Source organism: Copadichromis virginalis, linkage group LG3 (genome assembly GCF_057382275.1).
Source record: "Copadichromis virginalis isolate Kocher_CV1m ecotype Utaka linkage group LG3, C_Virginalis_male_GT1.1, whole genome shotgun sequence".
Lineage (NCBI taxonomy): Eukaryota > Metazoa > Chordata > Actinopteri > Cichliformes > Cichlidae > Copadichromis > Copadichromis virginalis.
The window spans coordinates 50993883-51020617 of NC_140620.1; the positions used below are offsets into that span (position 1 = coordinate 50993883).

The following is a 26735-nucleotide window of genomic DNA, read 5'->3' on the forward strand; positions in this document are numbered from 1 at the left end:
CCCAAAGCATTTTTGTTCAGGTATATTGTTTGTATACCTGTGTTTGTATCATTTGATCATTTACAACATTTCTGTAATTTACTTCATAATGCATTACACGTATATCTCTACAATCCTAATTAACAAAAACTTGGATGCTGTGAATAACAACATACATTTAAATACAGTATCCAAGAATAAATACTCCTTTAATTTCTTTTATAAATAAAGATTTCATGATCATTATGTCATTATTAATTAGTGTAACATTTGTTTGTTTTTTTGTGTAAACAGATTATGTTATTGGACTGAAAGCGAAACTGCGGGCATTTGTTCAGCTGTCAGAGTCAGACATTCAGGAGAGACTGGAAGAGGTCAGACTAACCTCTGTTTTATTTTCTTTTTTCATACTTATATTCACTTTGTCCAGCGATAACATGAAGCCTTTTTTCTGTTTTCCTCCGCCTCTAGTTCTTCAGACAACATGGATTACAGCCACAGGTTTTATCCCTGAGGAACCTGAAGGTTAAACCATGACACCAGTGGAGAAAAGTGCTTTATACTTTACAAATTTCCAATTAATTTCCTCAAACTGGAACAAGAATTTATTTGATTGACCATTTTTGAAGATCTCCATATACATAATTGTTTGTATTCTGTGTACTGAGCAGCAGCAGAGGTCATTAACAAGTTAAATGTTATCTTGACCTTTTTGTAATCTTTGTTGCTCAGAAGTTAGTAACAGGTGTGCAAAGTTTTGTTTATCAGTGTTTTAAATGTGATAATGCAATTAAATTAAATACTGTGGGCATTTATGCTATATCATTATCTTTCTAAACCGATGAGTTATATTTTTATGGTATCTATTTGAAGAAACAGAATACTGTGTTAATGTAACTCCCTTGCACCCCTTGCTGGAAATAAAAGGAATTACAGTGGTATTGCTTTTGTTGTAGGTCTGGAAAAGGAGAATCAATCTAGCTGAGATCATGTCTAAAGTCAAATTCCTTATCACTTCTTTTTTTGTCAGTGTTGCCATATTTCTGATGGCCACACATTGTAAATAAATATTGTCAAGATCACAGCAGAGGTGGACTTTTTTTTTTTTTTTTTTGCTGTTTCTTTCTACATAGTGTTTAGTTCTCTTATCATTTTTTTCCTGGTGTCTGCCGCATTTTTTTCTGAGTGCTCCGTACTCCTGTCATTGTCTGAAGGGCAGTCTGTCTTTGTTAGCTCTGCAATAAACTGGTGACCTGTCCAGAGTGTAGAAGAGTGAGCAGCTGGGTATGCAATAAACTAAATTAAAATATTGATATTTATTTATTAGTATCTATTTGTGTTCCACTTTGAATCTTTTGGGATCAGAATCAACAACTGTAAGCTAATGTGACGTAGCAACAGGAAGAGTTGCCATACAGCATTAATTCACTGCCCTGACTGTCCAGGGCAGCTTACTTTCAGGAGGTCACACTGGTAGTCTATTTATCAGAAGAGAGACCACAGACCCGCAGACCACATGTCAAAGTGTCCTTGGACAAGATACTAAACCCCAAAATGCCTGTCATTCATTCATCAGTGTGTAAGTATATATCAACCAAGTGATACATACTTATCATTCCCTATAATTTTTCTTCAGAAGGCTAGACTGACTTACAGTGAGCCAAGAGCCACATATTGAGCAGCTGGACATACAGAACCAAACATAAGGGGAGGCTCTAGGTCCAGAGATAGAGCAGGTCATCTACTGGAATCTGTTGGAAGGTGATGGTTCAGTCTCTGCCTACTCCAGTCTCCATGCCAAATATATTTGGGCAAGATTCTGTTCATATAGCACCAACCTGCACCTCATGGTTCTTTAAAGTGTAAGATAAAGACCCTACAATATTAGAAAGAAACCCTAACAATCACACAACCTCCTATAAGAATGCACTTGGTGATAGTGGGAAGGAAAAACTGCCTGTTAATAGAAAGAAACCTTTGCCATAACCAAGCTTAGGGAAGAACAGTCATCTGCCACAACTGGTAAAAATAAAAAGAGAGCAGAGAGAAACAGGACAAAAGGCAAACTATAGGAGAGAGAGAGAAAGTTTAATAAGATAGCTCTTTATAGTCATTGCACAGTCATAACTATTATATTAGTACAATGAAATTGGAAACTGTCCCGCGTCAGCAATACGCACATCACAACACAAGACAGTACAGCACAACACAACATAGTAGCTTAATTTTTTTTAAGGTATGAGCAAAGGAATGACTTAATAAATAGAAAGAATGAGTGTATGTTTATTTCACAATATTATTATTATCATTATTATTATTATTATATTTGCCTAACAAAAAGTCCAGGGAAGTAGCCAATCAGGTCAGCTGTTAGCAATGATTAGGGCTATTGCCCTATTGTAAAAGCTGTCCATGAGTCTGTTTGTCCACGACCTCAGCAGCCTGAATCTCCTGCCAGATGGCAGCAGCTTAAACACCTGGTGTTCTGGTGTGTGCAGTCCCGTAGGATTCTGCATGCCCTCTTGAGACTGTGCTGAACAGGGGGGTAAGAGGATGTCCAATGATTTTTGGGGCCATATTAATGACCCTGTGAAGGGCCTTTTTGTGTGCGATGGTGCAGCTGGAGAACCATACACAGAATTGCTAATAACTATATTTACCATGTGTACCAAACAGGGCTGCGACTAGTCATCGAGTACATTTAATAATTAAATGAAAAAATTCTCAACACAGATTCCTTGCTTTGATACTTTGTTTAAGGCACGGCTCTGTAGCACGCCATTGTCAACATGGAAGCGCAAATGCGAATGTTTTAACCCGAAAAACAAACCTGCAATACAAACGTATTTATGAGCAGTGTGTGAACAAAATGTTTGACAACATTAAGCCCACACACGCTAATGACAAAACAGAAGCAGTGAGGATGATTCTGGCATAGTTTCACGTGGTGCCAGAATCTGTTCCCACACCGCCAAGAACAAAGAGGTGGAGCGATTACCGAGACAGTGAGCTCTTGTAGAGTGAAAGAAAAGCAAACTTTGGTGCTGCTGCATCCACCGTTTGTTTTACAGAGCGAAAAAGCAACAGGAAGTCTCCAGATGTTGTATTAAAATATGCAGATGAACTGTTACCTAAGTTTGATAATGTGACGAAATTATCCAGCTTAAGGAATCTGACGGCAACCGTCCTATTTTACATGGAAGCGAACAAGGGTGAGTCTAACTAAACCACTCAGTCATCAGAGCCAAACCCTTTAGAATAATCACCCAGCAGAATATATGCATTCAAAACTTATATATATTTCTCATTTACACAGCAAAACAAATGTCTGTTGAACATAATTAGGCAGATGCCCACTTTCTAATCAACTTAAATCCAGCAGCCAAGACCAAATCTCTAAGCTCTCTAAAACATAAGGGATGAACCCAGAAAAGAGGCCCCTATGTCAACTGATGCTGAGACTAAAGACCAATCAGACTGAACCAAACTGTAATAAAGTGCAAATCTAAAACACGGGAGAGAAGAACCTAAAAGCCAAAGTAGAATCAAATATTCTCAGTCCATGAACAGAAATTATGAAATAGCATAACATGTCTTACTCTGCTGATCAAACATAGACTCTGTGACTACAAACCAACAATGAAATAAAGAAGACAAAAAAAAAATCATGGAAGCCAAAAGAAAACAGAGCAGTTGAGGTTCTAAGTGAGATACATATCCTTCTCACATGTTAATGAGTCATTATTATCGAACTTATAATCAAATTTATTCAGTTCTATAATTCCAAAAGTACAGAACTGTGATCTAAAAATACTCCTAAGGAGAATATCTGGCTGCCCATCATACACTCATCAGCCACTTTATTAGGTATATGTTCAAATGCAGGTTTTCACATACAGGGAGTGCAGAATTATTAAGCAAGTTGTATTTTTGAGGGATAATTTTATTATTGAACAACAACCATGTTCTCAATGAACCCAAAAAACTCATTAATATCAAAGCTGAATGTTTTTGGAAGTAGTTTTTAGTTTGTTTTTAGTTTTAGCTATTTTAGGGGGATATCTGTGTGTGCAGGTGACTATTACTGTGCATAGTTATTAGGCAACTTAACAAAAAACAAACATATACCCATTTCAATTATTTATTTTTACCAGTGAAACCAATATAACATCTCCACATTCACAAATATACATTTCTGAGATTCAAAAACAAAACAAAAACAAATCAGCGGCCAATATAGCCACCTTTCTTTGCAAGGACACTGAAAAGCCTGCCATCCATGGATTCTGTCAGTGTTTTGATCTGTTCACCATCAACATTGCGTGCAGCAGCAACCACAGCCTCCCAGACACTGTTCAGAGAGGTGTACTGTTTTCCCTCCTTGTAAATCTCACATTTGATGATGGACCACAGGTTCTCAATGGGGTTCAGATCAGGTGAACAAGGAGGCCATGTCATTAGTTTTTCTTCTTTTATACCCTTTCTTGCCAGCGACGCTGTGGAGTACTTGGACGCGTGTGATGGAGCACTGTCCTGCATGAAAATCATGTTTTTCTTGAAGGATGCAGACTTCTTCCTGTACCACTGCTTGAAGAAGGTGTCTTCCAGGAACTGGCAGTAGGACTGGGAGTTGAGCTTGACTCCATCCTCAACCCGAAAAGGCCCCACAAGCTCATCTTTGATGATACCAGCCCAAACCAGTACTCCACCTCCACCTTGCTGGCGTCTGAGTCGGACTGGAGCTCTCTGCCCTTTACCAATCCAGCCACGGGCCCATCCATCTGGCCCATCAAGACTCACTCTCATTTCATCAGTCCATAAAACCTTAGAAAAACCAGTCTTGAGATATTTCTTGGCCCAGTCTTGACGTTTCAGCTTGTGTGTCTTGTTCAGTGGTGGTCGTCTTTCAGCCTTTCTTACCTTGGCCATGTCTCTGAGTATTGCACACCTTGTGCTTTTGGGCACTCCAGTGATGTTGCAGCTCTGAAATATGGCCAAACTGGTGGCAAGTGGCATCTTGGCAGCTGCACGCTTGACTTTTCTCAGTTCATGGGCAGTTATTTTGCGCCTTGGTTTTTCCACACGCTTCTTGCGACCCTGTTGACTATTTTGAATGAAACGCTTGATTGTTCGATGATCACGCTTCAGAAGCTTTGCAATTTTGAGACTGCTGCATCCCTCTGCAAGATATCTCACTATTTTTGACTTTTCTGAGCCTGTCAAGTCCATCTTTTGACCCATTTTGCCAAAGGAAAGGACGTTGCCTAATAATTATGCACACCTGATATAGGGTGTTGATGTCATTAGACCACACCCCTTCTCATTACAGAGTTGCGCATCACCTAATATGCTTAATTGGTAGTAGGCTTTCGAGCCTATACAGCTTGGAGTAAGACAACATGCATGAAGAGGATGATGTGGACAAAATACTCATTTGCCTAATAATTCTGCACTCTCTGTATATCCAATCACATGAAAGCAACTCAAGTATTTAGCATTGTAACAGCCCGTATTGTATTACAGCACCACTAGGGTGGTGGCAGCCATTCCATGCTGTTCATGCTCTGTTCTTAGGAGAAACCTTACCGTTGTAACGGGCTGGCGCCGGCGACTACCGATCTCTGCAGATGTATGTACGACCTAGTAGAGCTGTGGAGACCTGGCTTGTATGGTCTTTTGTTGCTGACAACGAATAAAGGTATGTTGTTTGATTTAACTGACTGGCTTCGAGTTATCCGGCTAACCTCCACACCATATGCCCGCTGGACCTGCTAGCCGCTCCTTCCTCGCCAGACTGCTGTTACGCCATGCAGCCCGACAAAAATACGTACACTGATACGTTCGGTTCGGTTTCATGGGGTTTGTATTCTATCAGAGCAATGAGGAAGTAAAAAGCTGATACATTTTTTACTTTATTTCCTGATACCCTACACCAAGGTATTTGTCACAGAGGGTCTGATTTACTACCCCAAATCCTATCTAAGCCCATGACTAAGACCTTAAATAATTTCCCCCAGGGATCAATAAAGTATTCTGATTCTGATTCTGATTCTGATTAAACATTAATAATGAACACAGTTAAACATTAAACCATGCACTGTATATTGACTTACAGGCATTACTTAGGATTAAAATATTGATACCCACCTATGTTTCATGTTTTTACAGGGAAATGCACTGAGAATCTGTTCATTTGTACAAACACACACACATTCTGGCAGTTTGCTGGTCTGATGCAATCAGGTGCAATCTTCCAAGGAAATTCCCCTGAGGTGAGAATATACAAAACAAACAAACAAGAATTTTTTTTTTTAAAAAAGCACTCACAGGCCTCACTTAGCATGTTAAATATTAAAGATCATGGCAGTGGATTTTCACATCTTCACATGATCTGTTTTACAACAAATAATTTACACAGTCTATTTACTGTCACAAATCTCCTCTATGAGATTTACATTATGAATGGTGTAGCTTTTAATTATTGTCACATGCTATAATGCAGCCCACATACTAATGGGCAAATAATAAGTGACATGTGAAATCATCTCACAAGCCAGATATAATTGCATCACAGCCCTTGAGTTTGACATGTCTGACTTAAACCTTTGCATACATTTGCTATATCTCTAAAATTAGAAACATCCCATTACAGTGTGATACTGAAAAACTAGTGGATGCATTTATTATTTCTAGTCTGGACTACTGTAAATTGTTTTCAGTCCTAAAAACTCACCAAAAAGCCTTCAGCTAATCCAAAATGTTGCAGAGGCAGTACTGGCTCGAACGAGGGAGCATATTTCTTCAATACTGATTTCTTTTCATTGGCTCTCTGTTAAATCCAGAATCAAATTTAAAACTCTTCTCCTCATATGCAAGGTCTTCAATACTCAGGTCACATCTTATATTAAAGACATAGTACCGTATCACTCCAATAGAACACTTCGATCTCAGGCTGCACTTCCCAGATTATTTTTAAGTACAGGGTGGGCCATTTATATGGATACACCGTAATAACACGGGAATGGTTGGTGATATTAAAGTCCTGTTTGTGGCACATTAGTATATGTGAGGGGGCAAACTCCTCAAGATGGGTGGTGACCATGGTGGCCATTTAGAAGTCGGCCATCTTGGATACAACTTTTGTTTTTTCAATAGGAAGAGGGCCATGTGACACATCAAGCTTATTGGTAATGTCACAAGAAAAACAATGGTGTGCTTGGTTTCAATGTAACTTTATTCTTTCATGAGTTATTTACAAGTTTCTCTTTGTTCACAGCCATTGACATGTAGAAGAGGTTAACACGTGAGGAGCGGATCGAAATTGTGTTGATATCTGGTGAACGCAGTAACCGGGTCATTGCAGCAGATTTCAATGCAAGACACCCTACGAGACCACCCATCTCCCATGCTACAGTTAGCAAACTGCTTGCCAAGTTTCGTGAAACTGGTTCAGTGTTGGATATGCAAAAATGTGGACGCAAGAAAACCGTCACTAATGAAGAAACATCAGTGGCTGTCCTAGCTTAATGATCAGTTATTATTACAGTTTTTTACAGTCGCTAACAAGCGCCTACCCATACTTCAGATACTTTTTCTAAACTCTTAACACAGACCCACACCTACAAAACACAATTGGCCAAATGGATAATATCCTTCCCAAAAATACACTTTGTTAAATATATACTAACTCCTCATTTCAAAATTAGAACACATCGTTCTCTGCACACACTAACTGTACAAAAACACTATAAATCTGACTCAAAATGAAATTAGTCTGTCAAAGAATAACACTTGTTTTCACTTCACAAGGTACATGCAGTCAATCAAAGTACACCAGGTTTCAAAATACTGGCTATTATTGACATTACAAAAACTGCATAGACTTTTATGTTTCAGTTTCACAGGTATGTGCATGCGAAACATGCAATCCACCATATTGACACCAGAAATGTCTTGGTTGGTAACTGTATGTCCACATGTACAGTAATGTTCACATTCAAAAGCATTCCAGTAAAAAGCAAACAAGTTTTTGTTTCTTTACTGTTTACCACAGGAGGTACAGTAGAAACACGGTATGATAGGACAGAGAAAGTTTTACAGTATTGCTTACAGTGAACAAAATATCCATGAAACACACAAGAGCATTCTGAACAAAAAAACAACAGCAAAAAGCCAATATAAAAAGGGGGGGAGGGGGAGGGGGGCTAAAAAAAAGGCAAAAGATTTGCATCTAATCTCTGCGATCTTCAGGGTTAGGCCACGTTTTCATCAACATCACATCTGATGTTATCCAAGTCGATGCACCTGGGATAAAACCGCCTGGTATGTCGGATCCACCGACATATCATTGCAGAAGCAGAGGTTTTTATACTGTATCTAAGGTTTGGAATATTGTTTTTGCTATTGTGGGATGTTGTGTGTTAACATTCGTAGATACTACAAGAACAGTCCATAGTTTTGTTGGGAGGTATAACTTGTCTGTTAAGAAAATGTAAGCATTGTGGAAATGTGTTCACTGACTGCATATTGGGTGAACACGACATGAAATGTGTGAATGGTATGGCCACAACAGACCGATGCTGTGCTAATTGTGTTTAGAGTTTTGCAAATGTGACAACTGTTTGGACAAACGCTTGTTAGCGACTGTAAAAAACTGTAATCTCTGGCTCTCTTCCACACTGTGTCTTTTATCCTGTTTTCCTCCCCTCACTCCCAGTCATATGCAGCAGAAGGCTGTCCCTCCGCCACAAATGATTTTACACATCATCCAATATTTTTGTTCACTGGAGTTGTAACTGGTGTTGTAAAGTATTTTTTTTACCAAGAAGGAAAAAGGAAATAACAGATAAATCAGCACTATGTTATGCTGTAATATGAGACAAAAAGAGATAAGCACTGAGACAGGTTGGTTTTTGAAAGAATTTGTATTACATCAAAGTAGTGAATACAAGAAATGTCTGTAAGGTTTAGACTGTTCTTCCTGATATCTGATAAGTCATTGTTACAGAAAAAGTTTTACTTCCTTTTGTCTTAGCTACACCCATGAGAACGATCTTTAAACAGTCACAGCAGAAGGTGAGAACTAATATTTCTACATTGACATCTTACTCAATGAATACTGAGAGGTGTTTTAAGTATTTCTATTCTTGGACTTGGTAAGAACAATCTATATTTACTGTATTTTGTTAAAAGGTTATATATATATAAGGATGAGTTTCTCTGCACATATCTACATGTATTTTACTGAAGGTATATTCATTTAAAATAGGCTGTTTAACATTGTGGCTCTTTTTACAGTTTTGACTAATGGACTATAGATTGATCATCTTTGCCTTAACAGGTTGGTGACACTTTTTCTTAAAAAGAATTTCAGCTTAAGCAATCTTCTTTCAATCCTACCTACATACAGGTGTTTCTACATAACATGCAACAGAGAGGTCAGCTTAAAAAAAGTTGTATCTATCAGCTATAAATGTTTTCTATAGGGCACTAAATTTGTCGCTGTAGTCATGATTTTAGATTTTTGTAATATGGCAAAAGAAACTAAATGATTGAAAAAACTATTCTTAATCTGTTATGAATACTGTTTGACGCGTACTTCACCATATTTATGTAAACCTATTCAATTGTTTTTTTAAGACTGAAACTAAAACAAAAGCTAGCTAAGCCTGCAGAGGACAAATTTTCTTGGTATTAGAGTTTAAATTCAGTGCTGTTTAGGGTAGGTTCAGTGTAGCATTCATCAGCGTATCAACACACTAAATTTCAACATTTCAGCACAGCTATATGGAAGTATAATCCAGTCAATGACATAAAGAGATAGAATAGGAATTTTCTTCTTGCTGTAGAGAAATGTGTAAGAATGAATGTGAGAAAAACAATGTCTTTAAGTATATGAAGAAATAATAAAACAATAACAGGACCTTAAAAAAATCTATTTCGCTGTTGACCTATAAGTTAGTAGATTCTTATATAAGACACTTTGGGAAACCTACAGTAATATTTCTAAACCTATTTTATCCATATTCCCTCTTTACAGTATAAACGATAATATATTGTGTTTTATTGAGTGTTGCAAAATTTAAATAGTGCCTTATTTCAGGAGCACTGGTTAGTGTTACCCTTTGTCAGACTCGTCAGTACTACTTTGTGAGCACCTCAAAGACATGGACAGATGCACAGAGTCACTGCAGAAATGTCTTCACTGACCTGGCAACCATAGAAAACACAGCTGATCTTTATGCTGTCACAAGTACTGCATCAAACACAGGTGAGTTCTTGATATTGGAAATATAAATCATACATAACAAACTGTAGAAATATATACAATTACACTCTGTTTATAGTAACCATTGTCCTTAATGTAAATATGTAAGAAAAAAAATTGTCTATGTTTCTGTTCTGTGTCCTGTGTACTGTTTGTTTGTATATGTGTCTTTCTGGCTGCTGTTACAACCAAATTTCCCCTTGTGGGACAATTAAAGGATTATTCTATTCTAAGTTGACAAAAAACAAATTCTTGAGAAACCTTAAAGGAATACAGAAAACAACAATTTGCATCTTTTTAAACAGGTAAGGCATGGATAGGTCTCCATGATGACCTGCAGAACAGTTGGAGATGGTCCCTAAATGACAGCAGCTTCTATGGTGTGGGAGAGGCAGCATTTAGAAACTGGTATCCTGGTTCACCCAACAATCTTAATGGACAGCAACAGTACTGTGTGGCACTTTTAAGTGGGAGTCTATACAGTGATAGATGGGATGACCGTGATTGTGGCAATAAATACTTCTTTGTGTGCTATAATGGTGAGTTTACATGGAGTAAGAATTAACAATGTGTCAAATATTTCTCCTAAATCATTTCGACCTACTCAGTCTAGATCAGGGGTGGGGAGCTCCAGCCTCAAGGGCCGGTGTCCTGCAGGTTTTAGATATTACCCTGGATCAAATGATTAGTTTTCCCTCTGGAGAACTTCAAGACATGTTAAGGAGGTCATTTAGCCATTTGAATCAGCTGTTTTGGATAAAGGACACATCTAAAACCTACAGGACACCGACACTTGAGGCCTGGAGTTCCCCACCCCTGGTCTAGATCATAAATCTACTATTAGGTCTCACTTTTCATTTCCTGAACTTCGCACACATTTTATAAAAACTATTTCATCAGCTAGTCCAACCTATCAGTCTACTGGTTCATTATTTCTGTATATTTGCAGGTACAATAAATGGTGAAGCATCCTTTGTTAAGGTTAACAGTGCTGTAAATTGGACTGATGCTCAGAGTTTCTGCAGGAATAATTACGTTGATCTAGCCAGGTATAGTATCCACTAAAGAAGACTTTAAGGCAAAACACAAGTTACCTTTTTCTGTTCTGGCAATTTTTTCCCAACGAAATTTGAAATTACAAGATACATTCCCTGATTTTACAACAGCCTTTGCTTTTATGTTTTAAATGAAAATTGGTTTAAAGTCATAGAAAATTTTAAAAGTATTTGCTTTATATAAAATATCAATTCCTCTGTTAATTAAAAGTTATTGTCAAATCTTTAAATAGCCACTCAATACACTGTCTTTGAAAATTTGAAGAAAAAAAAAGAGAGAGAGATTTTTCCTCTGTATTCAAAATCCAACTCTTCTTCTTGCAGTGTAAGAAATCAGACAGAAAGTCAAAAGATCGCGGTCCTAGCAAATGGAGTTTTTGTGTGGATCGGTCTCTATCGGCAAAAGGTGTGGTCTGATGGGACTGACTATCTATTTCAATACTGGGCCACTGGGCAACCAGACTCTGGAAATGAGCGGTGTGTTGCTGCAGATTTCAGTGACTCAGGACGATGGTCGGATGAATTGTGTTCTAAGAACTTTCCATCCATCTGTTTTACTACAAGTAATAGATCTAATTTCTACTCTCACATACTTAACAGATGGAAAAGCCTGCATCGAATAAACATATTTCTATTAAGGCAATTTATTTGTTACTGAATATTAATACTAAAACCAGCACTTTGGTTTAGGAATTAGTAGTGTATGAGTAGTCCTTTAAGATCAAAGTGGGAGTACATGTTGTTTTCAGCCCAGCTAAATGCAATTCAAATCATCACAAAACTATATAAAATACATTTCAGGGTTTTTTATGTCATTTCTGTCATTTACAGTAAACTTCAGAGCAACGGCCCATAATGAGAGCAGCATCACTCTGCAGTGGAATAAAGTCAACAACAATGTCAACTTTATTTTCCAGTTTAATAGTACAGAGGCAAACATCAGTGCACCAGCTGGAAATGGACCAGTAAATCACACAGTCTCGTCTCTCACTGCTGGAACTAAATACATATTCACTCTCTACTCTGTGTTTGAGAGTATCAAAAGCAGTGGAGTCAGCATTACTGCATTTACCAGTAAGATAACAAATATTTTCCTCACTGTATAACTACTGCCCGTCACCCCTCCCAGGGTAAGGTCCATCTCCAGAGATTTCTCTCCTGAGCCATTCTTTCTAGTTGGCTCTCGGTGTAGCCCATCTTATTTACTTCTGCCTCGAGGTCTCGTCGCCAGGTGTTTCTTGGGCAGCCTCTCTTTTCCTTGCCTTCAGGGATCCACCTGAGAGCCTGCCTGGGATGTTGGTTGGTGGTTTATGTAAAGTATGTCCTACCCAGCACCATCTTTTCTTCCTGATTTCTTCCTCTACTGGAAGTTGACAAGTTCTTTCCCATAAGATGATGTTTCTGAGTGTGTGTGCCAGCGAATGTGGAGGATCTGTCTGAGACAGCTGATAAGGAATTTCTGGGGGGATTCCAAATCTATGTCTTTCAGAATGTATATTGCATAAAATTTTGTCATAATCTGCAAAAAATCAGCTACAAGCAACTTGAGAAGCTCAAGCTATTGCTAATACAAACACAGACATGAGAATGCCTACCTGCCTTGTTTTAGTGGTTCCTTTATCAAGTGGAATTAATTCAGCTTCCAGGGACAATAGCTGACTATGGCCACAAGATGGCAGTAATGTTAAGTCCCTGTCACAATAGGCATCTGCTGTAAAACATGCAGAGTCATCTGCTGTGGACGCATTTCTTCTCAACTACTTAAAAGATAGTTTCGCAGTTGGTCCTCCTAATTCTTCTTTGGCAATTTTTGTGTCCAGATGTTTTGATTCATTTATCTGAAATAGATAATAGACCCAACGCAACTAAGGATACATTTAGCTCCTCCAAATCTGTTTAAATATTGTACTACACTGTTTTGTAAACTGCTCTAAAGCCTCTCTTTATTTAAGAAAGAGGCTTGCAGTATTGTCTTCATAACAGAAGCCACTCAGACCAGTAACTTATATTTAAATTACAAAACTGCTATTGTTTTCTGCTCATTGGTCAGTTCTTTATTTTTCTTGAATTTTCTCTCGCAACTGCATTCTCTTTTACTTTTAAATTTAAAAATAGTAAAGCTGAAGGATGGTGAAAGAAAGATAAACATCTAATAATATTGAGTGGTGCCAGATTTTTTTATTTTTTGAAATATTTCGTTAATAGGAAGAAGCGATACTACAATCTAAAGATAACTCTGTTGCTAAGCTCATATCAAGGACTATTTGATCCGTTTCATCTACAGTGATGCAACATTCATCCAAATTTCCGCTTATCTCTCAAAGGGCATTTAAAGTTAATGTTATGCACATATGGGAAAGGGCAAACACAGAGAAAAGGCAAAAAATAATTTAGAATAAACATCATGGATATCTTTTTATTTTTGTAATCTAATATTCTAGTATTCCAACATCTAATGAGAAGTTAATTGATTTAAAATAAATGCTTAGTTGTTGTTTTTTTCGGTCTCAGTTCCTCCAAAGGCAGAAACCTTCAGGTCATCAGGACAAAATGAAACCAGCATCACTCTGCAGTGGAATAAAGTCAACAACAATGTCAGCTTTGTTCTCCAATTTAATGGGACAGAGACAAGCATCAGTGCACCAGCTGGAAATGGACCAGTGAATCACACAGTCTCATCTCTCACTGCTGGAACTCAATACACATTCACTCTCTACTCTGTGTTTGAGAACGTCAGAAGCAGTGGAGTCAGCATTACTGCAGTCACTGGTGAGTTAATCGATTGGTTTAAACTGCAATACAATGTTTTCACAAACTACTGATAATAATTCAACAGTATAATTTTTTACTGTTTTTAACTAGTGAGAAATCAATTTTGAAGAATTTTTGAAACTTACTTTATTTTCTCATTTTTCCATTTAGCTCCTTCAAATCCACAAAACCTCATATCATCAGGACAAAATGAAACCAGCATCACTCTGCAGTGGAATAAAGTCAACAACAATGTCAGCTTTGTTCTCCAGTTCAATGGTACACAGACAAGCATCAGTGCACCAGCTGGAAATGAACCAGTGAATCACACAGTCTCATCTCTCACTGCTGGAACTCAATACACATTCACTCTCTACTCTGTGTTTGAGAACGTCAGAAGCAGTGGAGTCAGCATTACTGCAGTCACTGGTAAGTTAATGAAATTATTTAAACTGCATTACAATGTTATAACATATTTTTGAACAAAATCAACAATGAAATTATTAAGTGTTATTAAGTAGCGAGAAATCAATTGTAAACACATTTTGAACTTACTTTATTTTTCTCATTCTTTTGTTTAGCTCCTTCAAATGCACAAAACCTCATATCATCAGGACAAAATGAAACCAGCATCACTCTGCAGTGGAATAAAGTCAACAACAATGTCAGCTTTGTTCTCCAGTTTAATGGTACAGAGACAGAAATCAGTGCACCAGCTCGAAATGGACCATTGAATCAAACAGTCTCATCTCTCACTGCTGGAACTCAATACACATTCACTCTCTACTCTGTGTTTGAGAACGTCAGAAGCAGTGCAGTCAGAATTACTGCAGTCACTGGTAATTTAGTCAATTTATTAAAACTCCATTATAATGGTTCACATATCATTGATTAAGATAACAAAAACAAATTTCAGTGTTGTTAAGTGGTGAGAAATCAATTTCTACAAATTTTTTGAACTCACCTTGTTTTTCTCATTTTTCCATTTAGCTCCTTCAAATGCACAAAACCTCATATCATCAGGACAAAATGAAACCAGCATCACTCTGCAGTGGAATAAAGTCAACAACAATGTCAGCTTTGTTCTCCAGTTTAATGGTACAGAGACAAGCATCAGTGCACCAGCTGGAAATGGACCAGTGAATCAAACAGTCTCATCTCTCACTGCTGGAACTCAATACACATTCACTCTCTACTCTGTGTTTGAGAACGTCAGAAGCAGTGGAGTCAGCATTACTGCAGTCACTGGTAAGTTAATCAATTGATTTAAACTGCAATACAATTTTTTCACAAACTACTGATAATAATTCAAGAGTATAATTTTCTATTGTTTTTAACTAGTGAGAAATCAATTTTGAAGATTTTTTGAAACTTACTTTATTTTCTCATTTTTCCATTTAGCTCCTTCAAATGCACAAAACCTCATATCATCAGGACAAAATGAAACCAGCATCACTCTGCAGTGGAATAAAGTCAACAACAATGTCAACTTTGTTCTCCAGTTTAATGGTACAGAGACAAACATCAGTGCACCAGCTGGAAATGGACCAGTGAATCACACAGTCTCATCTCTCACTGCTGGAACTCAATACACATTCACTCTCTACTCTGTGTTTGAGAACGTCAGAAGCAGTGGAGTCAGCATTACTGCCGTCACCGGTAAGTTGATGAAATTATTTAAACTGCAATACAATGGTAACACATATTTTTAATTAAAATCAACAATGAAATTATTAAGTGTTATTAAGTAGCGAGAAATCAATTGTAAACACATTTAGAACTTACCTTGTTTTTCTCATTCTTTTGTTTAGCTCCTTCAAATGCACAAAACCTCATATCATCAGGACAAAACGAAACCAGCATCACTCTGCAGTGGAATAAAGTCAACAACAATGTCAGCTTTGTTCTCCAGTTTAATGGTACAGAGACAGGAATCAGTGCACCAGCTGGAAATGGACCATTGAATCACACAGTCTCATCTCTCACTGCTGGAACTCAATACACATTCACGCTCTACTCTGTGTTTGAGAACGTCAGAAGCTCTGGAGTCAGCATTACTGCAGTCACTGGTGAGTTAATCAATTAATTTAAACTGCAATACAATGTTTTCACAAACTACTGATAATAATTCAACAGTTTAGTTTTTTTCACTGTTTTTAACTAGTGAGAAATCAATGTTGAAGAATTTTTGAAACTTACTTTATTTTCTCATTTTTCCATTTAGCTCCTTCAAATGCACAAAACCTCATATCATCAGGACAAAATGAAACCAGCATCACTCTGCAGTGGAATAAAGTCAACAACAATGTCAGCTTTGTTCTCCAGTTTAATGGTACAGACACAAGCATCAGTGCACCAGCTGGAAATGGACCAGTGAATCAAACAGTCTCATCTCTCACTGCTGGAACTCAATACACATTCACTCTCTACTCTGTGTTTGAGAACGTCAGAAGCTCTGGAGTCAACATTACTGCAGTCACTGGTAATTTAGTCAATTTATTAAAACTCCATTACAATGGTTCACATATCATTGATTAATATAAAAAAAAAAAAAATTTCAGTGTTGCTAAGTAGCGAGAGATCAATTTTTACAAATTTTTGAATTTACCTTGTTTTTCTCATTTTTTCATTTAGCCCCTTCAAATGCACAAAACCTCATATCATCAGGACAAAACGAAACCAGCATCACTCTGCAGTGGAATAAAGTCAACAACAATGTCAGCTTTGTTCTCCAGTTTAATGGTACAGAGACAGGAATCAGTGCACCAGCTCGAAATGGACCATTGAATCACACAGTCTCATCTCTCACTGCTGGAACTCAATACACATTCACTCTCTACTCTGTGTTTGAGAACGTCAGAAGCAGTGGAGTCAGCATTACTGCAGTCACTGGTGAGTTAATCAATTAATTTAAACTGCAATACAATGTTTTCACAAACTACTGATAATAATTCAACAGTTTAGTTTTTTTCACTGTTTTTAACTAGTGAGAAATCAATGTTGAAGAATTTTTGAAACTTACTTTATTTTCTCATTTTTCCATTTAGCTCCTTCAAATGCACAAAACCTCATATCATCAGGACAAAATGAAACCAGCATCACTCTGCAGTGGAATAAAGTCAACAACAATGTCAACTTTGTTCTCCAGTTTAATGGTACAGAGACAAACATCAGTGCACCAGCTGGAAATGGACCAGTGAATCACACAGTCTCATCTCTCACTGCTGGAACTCAATACACATTCACTCTCTACTCTGTGTTTGAGAACGTCAGAAGCTCTGGAGTCAGCATTACTGCAGTCACTTGTGAGTTAATCAATTGATTTAAACTGCAATACAATTTTTTCACAAACTACTGATAATAATTCAAGAGTATAATTTTCTATTGTTTTTAACTAGTGAGAAATCAATTTTGAAGATTTTTTGAAACTTACTTTATTTTCTCATTTTTCCATTTAGCTCCTTCAAATGCACAAAACCTCATATCATCAGGACAAAATGAAACCAGCATCACTCTGCAGTGGAATAAAGTCAACAACAATGTCAACTTTGTTCTCCAGTTTAATGGTACAGAGACAAACATCAGTGCACCAGCTGGAAATGGACCAGTGAATCACACAGGCTCATCTCTCACTGCTGGAACTCAATACACATTCACTCTCTACTCTGTGTTTGAGAACGTCAGAAGCAGTGGAGTCAGCATTACTGCCGTCACCGGTAAGTTGATGAAATTATTTAAACTGCAATACAATGGTAACACATATTTTTAATTAAAATCAACAATGAAATTATTAAGTGTTATTAAGTAGCGAGAAATCAATTGTAAACACATTTAGAACTTACCTTGTTTTTCTCATTCTTTTGTTTAGCTCCTTCAAATGCACAAAACCTCATATCATCAGGACAAAACGAAACCAGCATCACTCTGCAGTGGAATAAAGTCAACAACAATGTCAGCTTTGTTCTCCAGTTTAATGGTACAGAGACAGGAATCAGTGCACCAGCTGGAAATGGACCATTGAATCACACAGTCTCATCTCTCACTGCTGGAACTCAATACACATTCACGCTCTACTCTGTGTTTGAGAACGTCAGAAGCTCTGGAGTCAACATTACTGCAGTCACTGGTAAGTTAATGAAATTATTTAAACTGCAATACAAAGTTATCACACATTTTTAATTAAAATCAACAATGAAATTATTAAGTGTTATTAAGTAGCGAGAAATCAATTGTAAACACATTTTGAACTTACTTTATTTTTCTCATTCTTTTGTTTAGCTCCTTCAAATGCACAAAACCTCATATCATCAGGACAAAATGAAACCAGCATCACTCTCCAGTGGAATAAAGTCAACAACAATGTCAGCTTTGTTCTCCAGTTTAATGGTACAGAGACAGACATCAGTGCACCAGCTGGAAATGGACCATTGAATCAAACAGTCTCATCTCTCACTGCTGGAACTCAATACACATTCACGCTCTACTCTGTGTTTGAGAACGTCAGAAGCTCTGGAGTCAGCATTACTGCAGTCACTTGTGAGTTAATCAATTGATTTAAACTGCAATACAATTTTTTCACAAACTACTGATAATAATTCAAGAGTATAATTTTCTATTGTTTTTAACTAGTGAGAAATCAATTTTGAAGATTTTTTGAAACTTACTTTATTTTCTCATTTTTCCATTTAGCTCCTTCAAATGCACAAAACCTCATATCATCAGGACAAAATGAAACCAGCATCACTCTGCAGTGGAATAAAGTCAACAACAATGTCAACTTTGTTCTCCAGTTTAATGGTACAGAGACAAACATCAGTGCACCAGCTGGAAATGGACCAGTGAATCACACAGTCTCATCTCTCACTGCTGGAACTCAATACACATTCACTCTCTACTCTGTGTTTGAGAACGTCAGAAGCAGTGGAGTCAGCATTACTGCCGTCACCGGTAAGTTGATGAAATTATTTAAACTGCAATACAATGGTATCACATATTTTTAATTAAAATCAACAATGAAATTATTAAGTGTTATTAAGTAGCGAGAAATCAATTGTAAACACATTTAGAACTTACCTTGTTTTTCTCATTCTTTTGTTTAGCTCCTTCAAATGCACAAAACCTCATATCATCAGGACAAAACGAAACCAGCATCACTCTGCAGTGGAGTAAAGTCAACAACAATGTCAGCTTTGTTCTCCAGTTTAATGGTACAGAGACAGGAATCAGTGCACCAGCTGGAAATGGACCATTGAATCACACAGTCTCATCTCTCACTGCTGGAACTCAATACACATTCACTCTCTACTCTGTGTTTGAGAACGTCAGAAGCTCTGGAGTCAGCATTACTGCAGTCACTGGTAATTTAGTCAATTTATTAAAACTCCATTACAATGGTTCACATATCATTGATTAAGATAAAAAAAAAAACAAATTTCAGTGTTGCTAAGTAGCGAGAGATCAATTTTTACAAATTTTTGAATTTACCTTGTTTTTCTCATTTTTTCATTTAGCCCCTTCAAATGCACAAAACCTCATATCATCAGGACAAAACGAAACCAGCATCACTCTGCAGTGGAATAAAGTCAACAACAATGTCAGCTTTGTTCTCCAGTTTAATGGTACAGAGACAGGAATCAGTGCACCAGCTCGAAATGGACCATTGAATCACACAGTCTCATCTCTCACTGCTGGAACTCAATACACATTCACTCTCTACTCTGTGTTTGAGAACGTCAGAAGCAGTGGAGTCAGCATTACTGCAGTCACTGGTGAGTTAATCAATTAATTTAAACTGCAATACAATGTTTTCACAAACTACTGATAATAATTCAACAGTTTAGTTTTTTTTCACTGTTTTTAACTAGTGAGAAATCAATGTTGAAGAATTTTTGAAACTTACTTTATTTTCTCATTTTTCCATTTAGCTCCTTCAAATGCACAAAACCTCATATCATCAGGACAAAATGAAACCAGCATCACTCTGCAGTGGAATAAAGTCAACAACAATGTCAGCTTTGTTCTCCAGTTTAATGGTACAGACACAAGCATCAGTGCACCAGCTGGAAATGGACCAGTGAATCAAACAGTCTCATCTCTCACTGCTGGAACTCAATACACATTCACTCTCTACTCTGTGTTTGAGAACGTCAGAAGCTCTGGAGTCAACATTACTGCAGTCACTGGTAAGTTAATGAAATTATTTAAACTGCAATACAAAGTTATCACACATTTTTAATTAAAATCAACAATGAAATTATTAAGTGTTATTAAGTAGCGAGAAATCAATTGTAAACACATTTTGAACTTACTTTATTTTTCTCATTCTTTTGTTTAGCTCCTTCAAATGCACAAAACCTCATATCATCAGGACAAAATGAAACCAGCATCACTCTCCAGTGGAATAAAGTCAACAACAATGTCAGCTTTGTTCTCCAGTTTAATGGTACAGAGACAAGCATCAGTGCACCAGCTGGAAATGGACCATTGAATCAAACAGTCTCATCTCTCACTGCTGGAACTCAATACACATTCACGCTCTACTCTGTGTTTGAGAACGTCAGAAGCAGTGGAGTCAGCATTACTGCAGTCACTTGTGAGTTAATCAATTGATTTAAACTGCAATACAACTTTTTTCACAAACTACTGATAATAATTCAAGAGTATAATTTTCTATTGTTTTTAACTACCGTATTTCCCGGACTACAAAGCGCACCTGAATATTAGCCGCACAAGCTAAAATCAGGGGAAAATCCTGTTTTGTACATACATTAGCCGCACCTGACTAAAAGCCGCAGGTGTTTCAATGTTGACTTATCATATGTAAGAGAATATGCACAAAGGGAATTGTCAGGAAAGAGATGGCTGTTTGGAGACACACCCCTTTTATTAATATTTTGAAAAACAAGTTATGGGTACATATTTGCACATGTAGTACATAACAGTAACCTATAGCACACCAGAAAAATAGATTCAGACTACCTTTTAGGCTCAGGTGCAGTGACACGGCTTTAACAAGAAGAAAAGTCAGTCATTCACCATCTTTCTCTTCTTCCTGCGCTCTAAAACCACCAAAGTCCTCTTCTCCAATGTCGGAAACGAACAGGCTCAGGATGGCTTCGTCATCCACTCTCCGCTTCTCTCCTTCGTTGTCACTTTCAAAACCAAAGAAATCCTCGTTGTCAGTGTCAGAGTCGAACACCCTCAGAAGGGCCGTGGCGGTGTCCTCCTCTCCATCATGCAGCAGTCCAGCCCTTCAAAATCCGTTGGTGATCGTGGATGTTTTCGCACTTTTCCACGCTGTCAGAATCCACCGGTGGAGTTGGGCATAACTTGCTTTTTGCAAGTTTATCGCCGCTCGTCATCCACGCCTCCCGCTGAATGCGTAGCGCTACTTTGAAGTTTGTTTTTCGCGCTACTTCGTACGGCACTACGTTGCCTGGCGGACGGACATGTGACTAACATACCACTCTTGAACCCCGATCCTTCCGCCAGGCAACGTAGTGCCGTACAACAGCGGAACAAACAAAACAAATCGTCTTACGATATCACAAAAGTCATGGAAAATCCATAGAAAAGCCGCACCTGACTAAAAGCCGCAGGGTTCAAAGCTTGTGCAAAAAGTAGCGGCTTATAGCCCGACAATTACGGTAGTGAGAAATCAATTTTGAAGATTTTTTGAAACTTACTTTATTTTCTCATTTTTCCATTTAGCTCCTTCAAATGCACAAAACCTCATATCATCAGGACAAAATGAAACCAGCATCACTCTGCAGTGGAATAAAGTCAACAACAATGTCAACTTTGTTCTCCAGTTTAATGGTACAGAGACAAACATCAGTGCACCAGCTGGAAATGGACCAGTGAATCACACAGTCTCATCTCTCACTGCTGGAACTCAATACACATTCACTCTCTACTCTGTGTTTGAGAACGTCAGAAGCAGTGGAGTCAGCATTACTGCCGTCACCGGTAAGTTGATGAAATTATTTAAACTGCAATACAATGGTATCACATATTTTTAATTAAAATCAACAATGAAATTATTAAGTGTTATTAAGTAGCGAGAAATCAATTGTAAACACATTTAGAACTTACCTTGTTTTTCTCATTCTTTTGTTTAGCTCCTTCAAATGCACAAAACCTCATATCATCAGGACAAAACGAAACCAGCATCACTCTGCAGTGGAATAAAGTCAACAACAATGTCAGCTTTGTTCTCCAGTTTAATGGTACAGAGACAGGAATCAGTGCACCAGCTGGAAATGGACCAGTAAATCACACAGTCTCATCTCTCACTGCTGGAACTCAATACACATTCACTCTCTACTCTGTGTTTGAGAACGTCAGAAGCTCTGGAGTCAGCATTACTGCAGTCACTGGTGAGTTAATCAATTAATTTAAACTCCAATACAATGTTTTCACAAACTACTGATAATAATTCAACAGTATAATTTTTTACTGTTTTTAACTAGTGAGAAATCAATTTTGAAGAATTTTTGAAACTTACTTTATTTTCTCATTTTTCCATTTAGCTCCTTCAAATCCACAAAACCTCATATCATCAGGACAAAATGAAACCAGCATCACTCTGCAGTGGAATAAAGTCAACAACAATGTCAGCTTTGTTCTCCAGTTCAATGGTACACAGACAAGCATCAGTGCACCAGCTGGAAATGAACCAGTGAATCACACAGTCTCATCTCTCACTGCTGGAACTCAATACACATTCACTCTCTACTCTGTGTTTGAGAACGTCAGAAGCAGTGGAGTCAGCATTACTGCAGTCACTGGTAAGTTAATGAAATTATTTAAACTGCATTACAATGTTATAACATATTTTTGAACAAAATCAACAATGAAATTATTAAATGTTATTAAGTAGCGAGAAATCAATTCTAAACAAATTTTGAACTTACTTTATTTTTCTCATTCTTTTGTTTAGCTCCTTCAAATGCAGAAAACCTCATATCATCAGGACAAAATGAAACCAGCATCACTCTGCAGTGGAATAAAGTCAACAACAATGTCAGCTTTGTTCTCCAGTTTAATGGTACAGAGACAAGCATCAGTGCACCAGCTGGAAATGGACCATTGAATCACACAGTCTCATCTCTCACTGCTGGAACTCAATACACATTCACTCTCTACTCTGTGTTTGAGAACGTCAGAAGCAGTGGAGTCAGCATTACTGCAGTCACTGGTGAGTTAATCAATATTTTCAAACTGCATTGCAATTTTTTAACAAGTTAATGATTAAAATGAAAAATAGGTCAAACATTAGGCTTGTTAACTAGTAAAAAATCGATTCTAAAGTATTTGTGAACTTACTGCAGTCACTGGTGAGTTAATATGTTTCAAAAATAGGGTTAGGGACACTACAGTAGTGAAGCAAAAAGCTCTCGTCTACCTCTGAGCACAATTGCTGTGATTTTGCAGATCATAATATATGCTTTTGTATGATTAAGTTTTTGTAATTCAGTATTTCTTGATGTACTTGGTAACAGGTACAATCAGCAATCACTCAAACTGAATTAAATGTAGGATAAATAAAAGGAAAACTACTATTTTTGTGGGTTTTAATTTCCTTTCTGTATCACTTCTTCCTTCAGCCGCTCATCCGTATCTTTAACCATCCTTATCCTTTAGTATTGTTCTTTTGATTTTTCATTTGATTCATTAATGCAATGCAATGTTGGATTTACACTATGAAGCCATGTCAAAGAAATATTTATTTAATTTTAAATGTTTATTTTTTTTCTTTATTTTTCTGTGTGAACACACAATAAACTCTGCTTTCTACAAAGGACCTAGTAAGTGTTTATATTTTTTGTTATTATTTTGTATTATATTTAGTTTTTATTAAAAAATATTTGTGTCTGATGAGATGAATTTCATATTTTTATCCAGTGCTTAATTTACTTCATTATGTGTCATGTGTTTGGATTAATTTGGTCAGATTTTAAACCCTAGGAACTAGTTTAAATTTAATCCTAATATTAATCCTAATATTAAAATGAAAGAAGACACTGTTATGTAGAAAATGTCATAATAAAATGTCAGATAAAAATGTTCTCGGTAAACAAAGAGGCATTTGAATACTAGAAATTTTTCTCCAAATTTCTTCTAAATAAATTTTTCATAAATAATAATATCTGTAACATCAAATTGGAATGGGTTATGTAGGTATAGTATAGCTTTCGTGTACTGTAATGAAGTCACACTGACTATTTCATGTTATTATTTCAAGTAACTTGTTTTTATTTATGTGAACAGATTATGTTGTTGGAATGAAGATCAAATTAAGGTCATTTGTTCAGCTGTCAGACTTGGATATACAGGATAAGATGAAGGAGGTGAGATTTCCCTGTGTTTGATTTTCTTTTTTATCAGCTTTCTAAAATTTACTTTTAAGTAGTCTTTAGAATTTTTTGTCTAGTGGTAACATTAACATTTTCTCTATTACGTGCGTGGGTGACGTTTTTTGTTGTTGTTGTCCCAATCTAGTTTTTCAGACGATATGGATTATTGCCACAGTTTTCATTCCTCAAGGTTAAGCCTGTTCAGCCATGACACCAGAGGAGAAGACGTGAGATTAAGTGACTGGATCTGTACTGTTATAGAAAAATTATATTTTTAATTACTTTCCCTAAACAGAATCAAAAATAAATAAATAAATTCTTTTTTGGGGGGTATAACTGGGAAAGAGCATTGTACATCTTTATCCTTTGTACCTTAACAGTAGAAGAGGTCATGATTTAGATGTGTCACCACTTTGCCATTGTCTATTAAATTGGTTGGGAATTTGGTTATAAGCTTCACTGTTCTCTATGGTCTGAGAGAGTACAAGCAGAGCTCTATCTTATTTAACCTGAGCCAAAGGGAAATATACAAATAGATCCAGGCTAGTTATGAAAGAACCTGCAATCCATCCACACCAAAATATTTGCCAAAGATGGGTCTGTTTTACTTACTTTTACCTTAAATTTTATTCTGATCTATGGGAAACCTCTTTTAAAATTATCAGTAAGCACTGTTAAACAACAGCAAAAGACTGAAAGATGAGCCATCTGAAATGTAGTCATTCCTTGGACTACAAGATTCAAGATTCTTTATTTGTCACATGCATAGTTATACGAGTACAACACACAGTGAATGTGCCCTGAAACACTCCTAGACTGTGCAAAAAGAGAACATTATATACAGTAAGTGAATATGTACAATAATTGTACAATAAAGGATAAAGTTTAAAAAACTTTGCAATGGATAAATTAATACACTGTGCCTTTCTAAACTTTTCACTAATGGATTGTGCACTGATCATCCTCGTGCTCAAAGGTCAGTTGTCTTTCATTTCTACCTGGCTACATCTGGGAAAATGGTTTATGTTTCAGACATTTAATTCAGTCCTGTTTAAGGGTGCGCATTCATGTTGCACAATTCTGTGAAAGTATAATATAGTCAATTATCAGTCAACACAGAATTGTTTAGGAGACAGACTTGTCCTTTTTGGTGTAAGTACATGTGTAAATGTGTAAATATGTAAGAAAACTTTGACAAGTGTAAATAATCACAATAATCAGTAAATATCTCCTTACAAAACTGCAGTATACAGTTGGTGTAATCAGATCCAGAAGATTGGGTCTAAAAACTTAACTGTTGGAAATTCCAGCAGAGGCACCAGAGAGATCAGCCACTGCCCAAATTGTGACAATACAAATTGGTCTTGTATTTTTTCCTCTCTATAGCTTTTTCTCTGCAAAGTTTTGCAAAGTTTTTGATTTCCACTCAACACAGAATACAGAGAAAGCGCATATTCAAGCATGGTTGCTCCCATTCCCTTTCCAACCATTCTCCTCACAAAGATCAGCTCAAGGTAGGTTAATTAGATAAATATAATTCAAGTGATTGAGTATAAATCTACATTAGTGTGAATTGCTCTTACAGGTTACACCCCTGGCTTCCAAGCCAATAAATTTAACCCAGCTGTTTACCAAGTCCACTAATCTAGAGAGGACCTGAACAGGTGTAGCTGTAGGACAACAGGCTTGCGAGGCTATTCCCTTTGTTTTTATCAGCAGGAACAGGGTAGACACCAGGAGGGCTTCCGTTATAGGGGTGTTCATGCAGAAAAGTTTTGTGAAATCCTACCACAAAACTTCTGAAACTGAACTGATTATTTTAGGAGCATTGGTTAGTGTTGTCTCGAGCCAAACTCATCAGTACCACTTTGTGAGCACCTCACTGAATTGGACAGATGGACAGAGATACGCTGACCTGGTGACCATAGAACACAGCTGACCTTGATGCTGTCAGAAGCATTGCAAAAAATACAAATTCTTATATGAGTACTGCTCAGAGTTTCTGCAGTGAGAATAATGGTCATCTAGCCAGGTACAGATTCCACTATTGAAGATTTAGAGGCACAACAAACAGACTACCCCAGGGCTTTTAGTTTTCTGTTTATGAACTCAGAGCTATGAAATGTTGACACAGTTACTTTTAACCACTGACTACAAATAACCACTGTGGGTAATTTATCATACACCATTGATCTTTTGAATGAAAACTGACTCATTTTGCAATAGGAAGGGATATTGATTCATCTGTTTTGGAGAGTGTCCTGTATATTTTGAACAGTAATTTGGGAAATTAAAGAATTACTCCACACTTGCTGGGATTTGCAA

At 37.0% G+C, this 26735-nt stretch overlaps 1 protein-coding gene, 1 long non-coding RNA gene and 1 pseudogene across 2 annotated transcripts; all 3 read left to right on the forward strand.

Annotated features, from left to right (window-relative positions):
* The window catches only part of LOC146715162 (macrophage mannose receptor 1-like), a 76025-nt pseudogene that overhangs the window by 42993 nt on the left and 6297 nt on the right, over nucleotides 1-26735 (forward strand).
* On the forward strand, nucleotides 280-920 carry LOC146715164 (uncharacterized). The gene is made up of 2 exons (XR_014919335.1): nucleotides 280-353; nucleotides 451-920. It is a non-coding gene; the product is annotated as an uncharacterized LOC146715164 (long non-coding RNA).
* Nucleotides 20300-22894, forward strand: LOC146715165 (uncharacterized). Its single transcript, XM_085452669.1, has 4 exons — nucleotides 20300-20312; nucleotides 21763-22020; nucleotides 22173-22430; nucleotides 22584-22894. Exons 1-4 carry the CDS (start codon nucleotides 20300-20302, stop codon nucleotides 22892-22894), a joined length of 840 nt encoding a protein of 279 aa, XP_085308795.1.

Bases quoted from the DNA above. Each gene is read 5' to 3' on its own strand.
- LOC146715165 (XM_085452669.1), top strand. The intron at 22,021-22,172 runs GTAAGTTGATGA...TCTTTTGTTTAG, and splicing joins CAGCATTACTGCCGTCACCG to CTCCTTCAAATGCACAAAAC. The intron at 22,431-22,583 runs GTGAGTTAATCA...TTTTCCATTTAG, and splicing joins CAGCATTACTGCAGTCACTG to CTCCTTCAAATCCACAAAAC.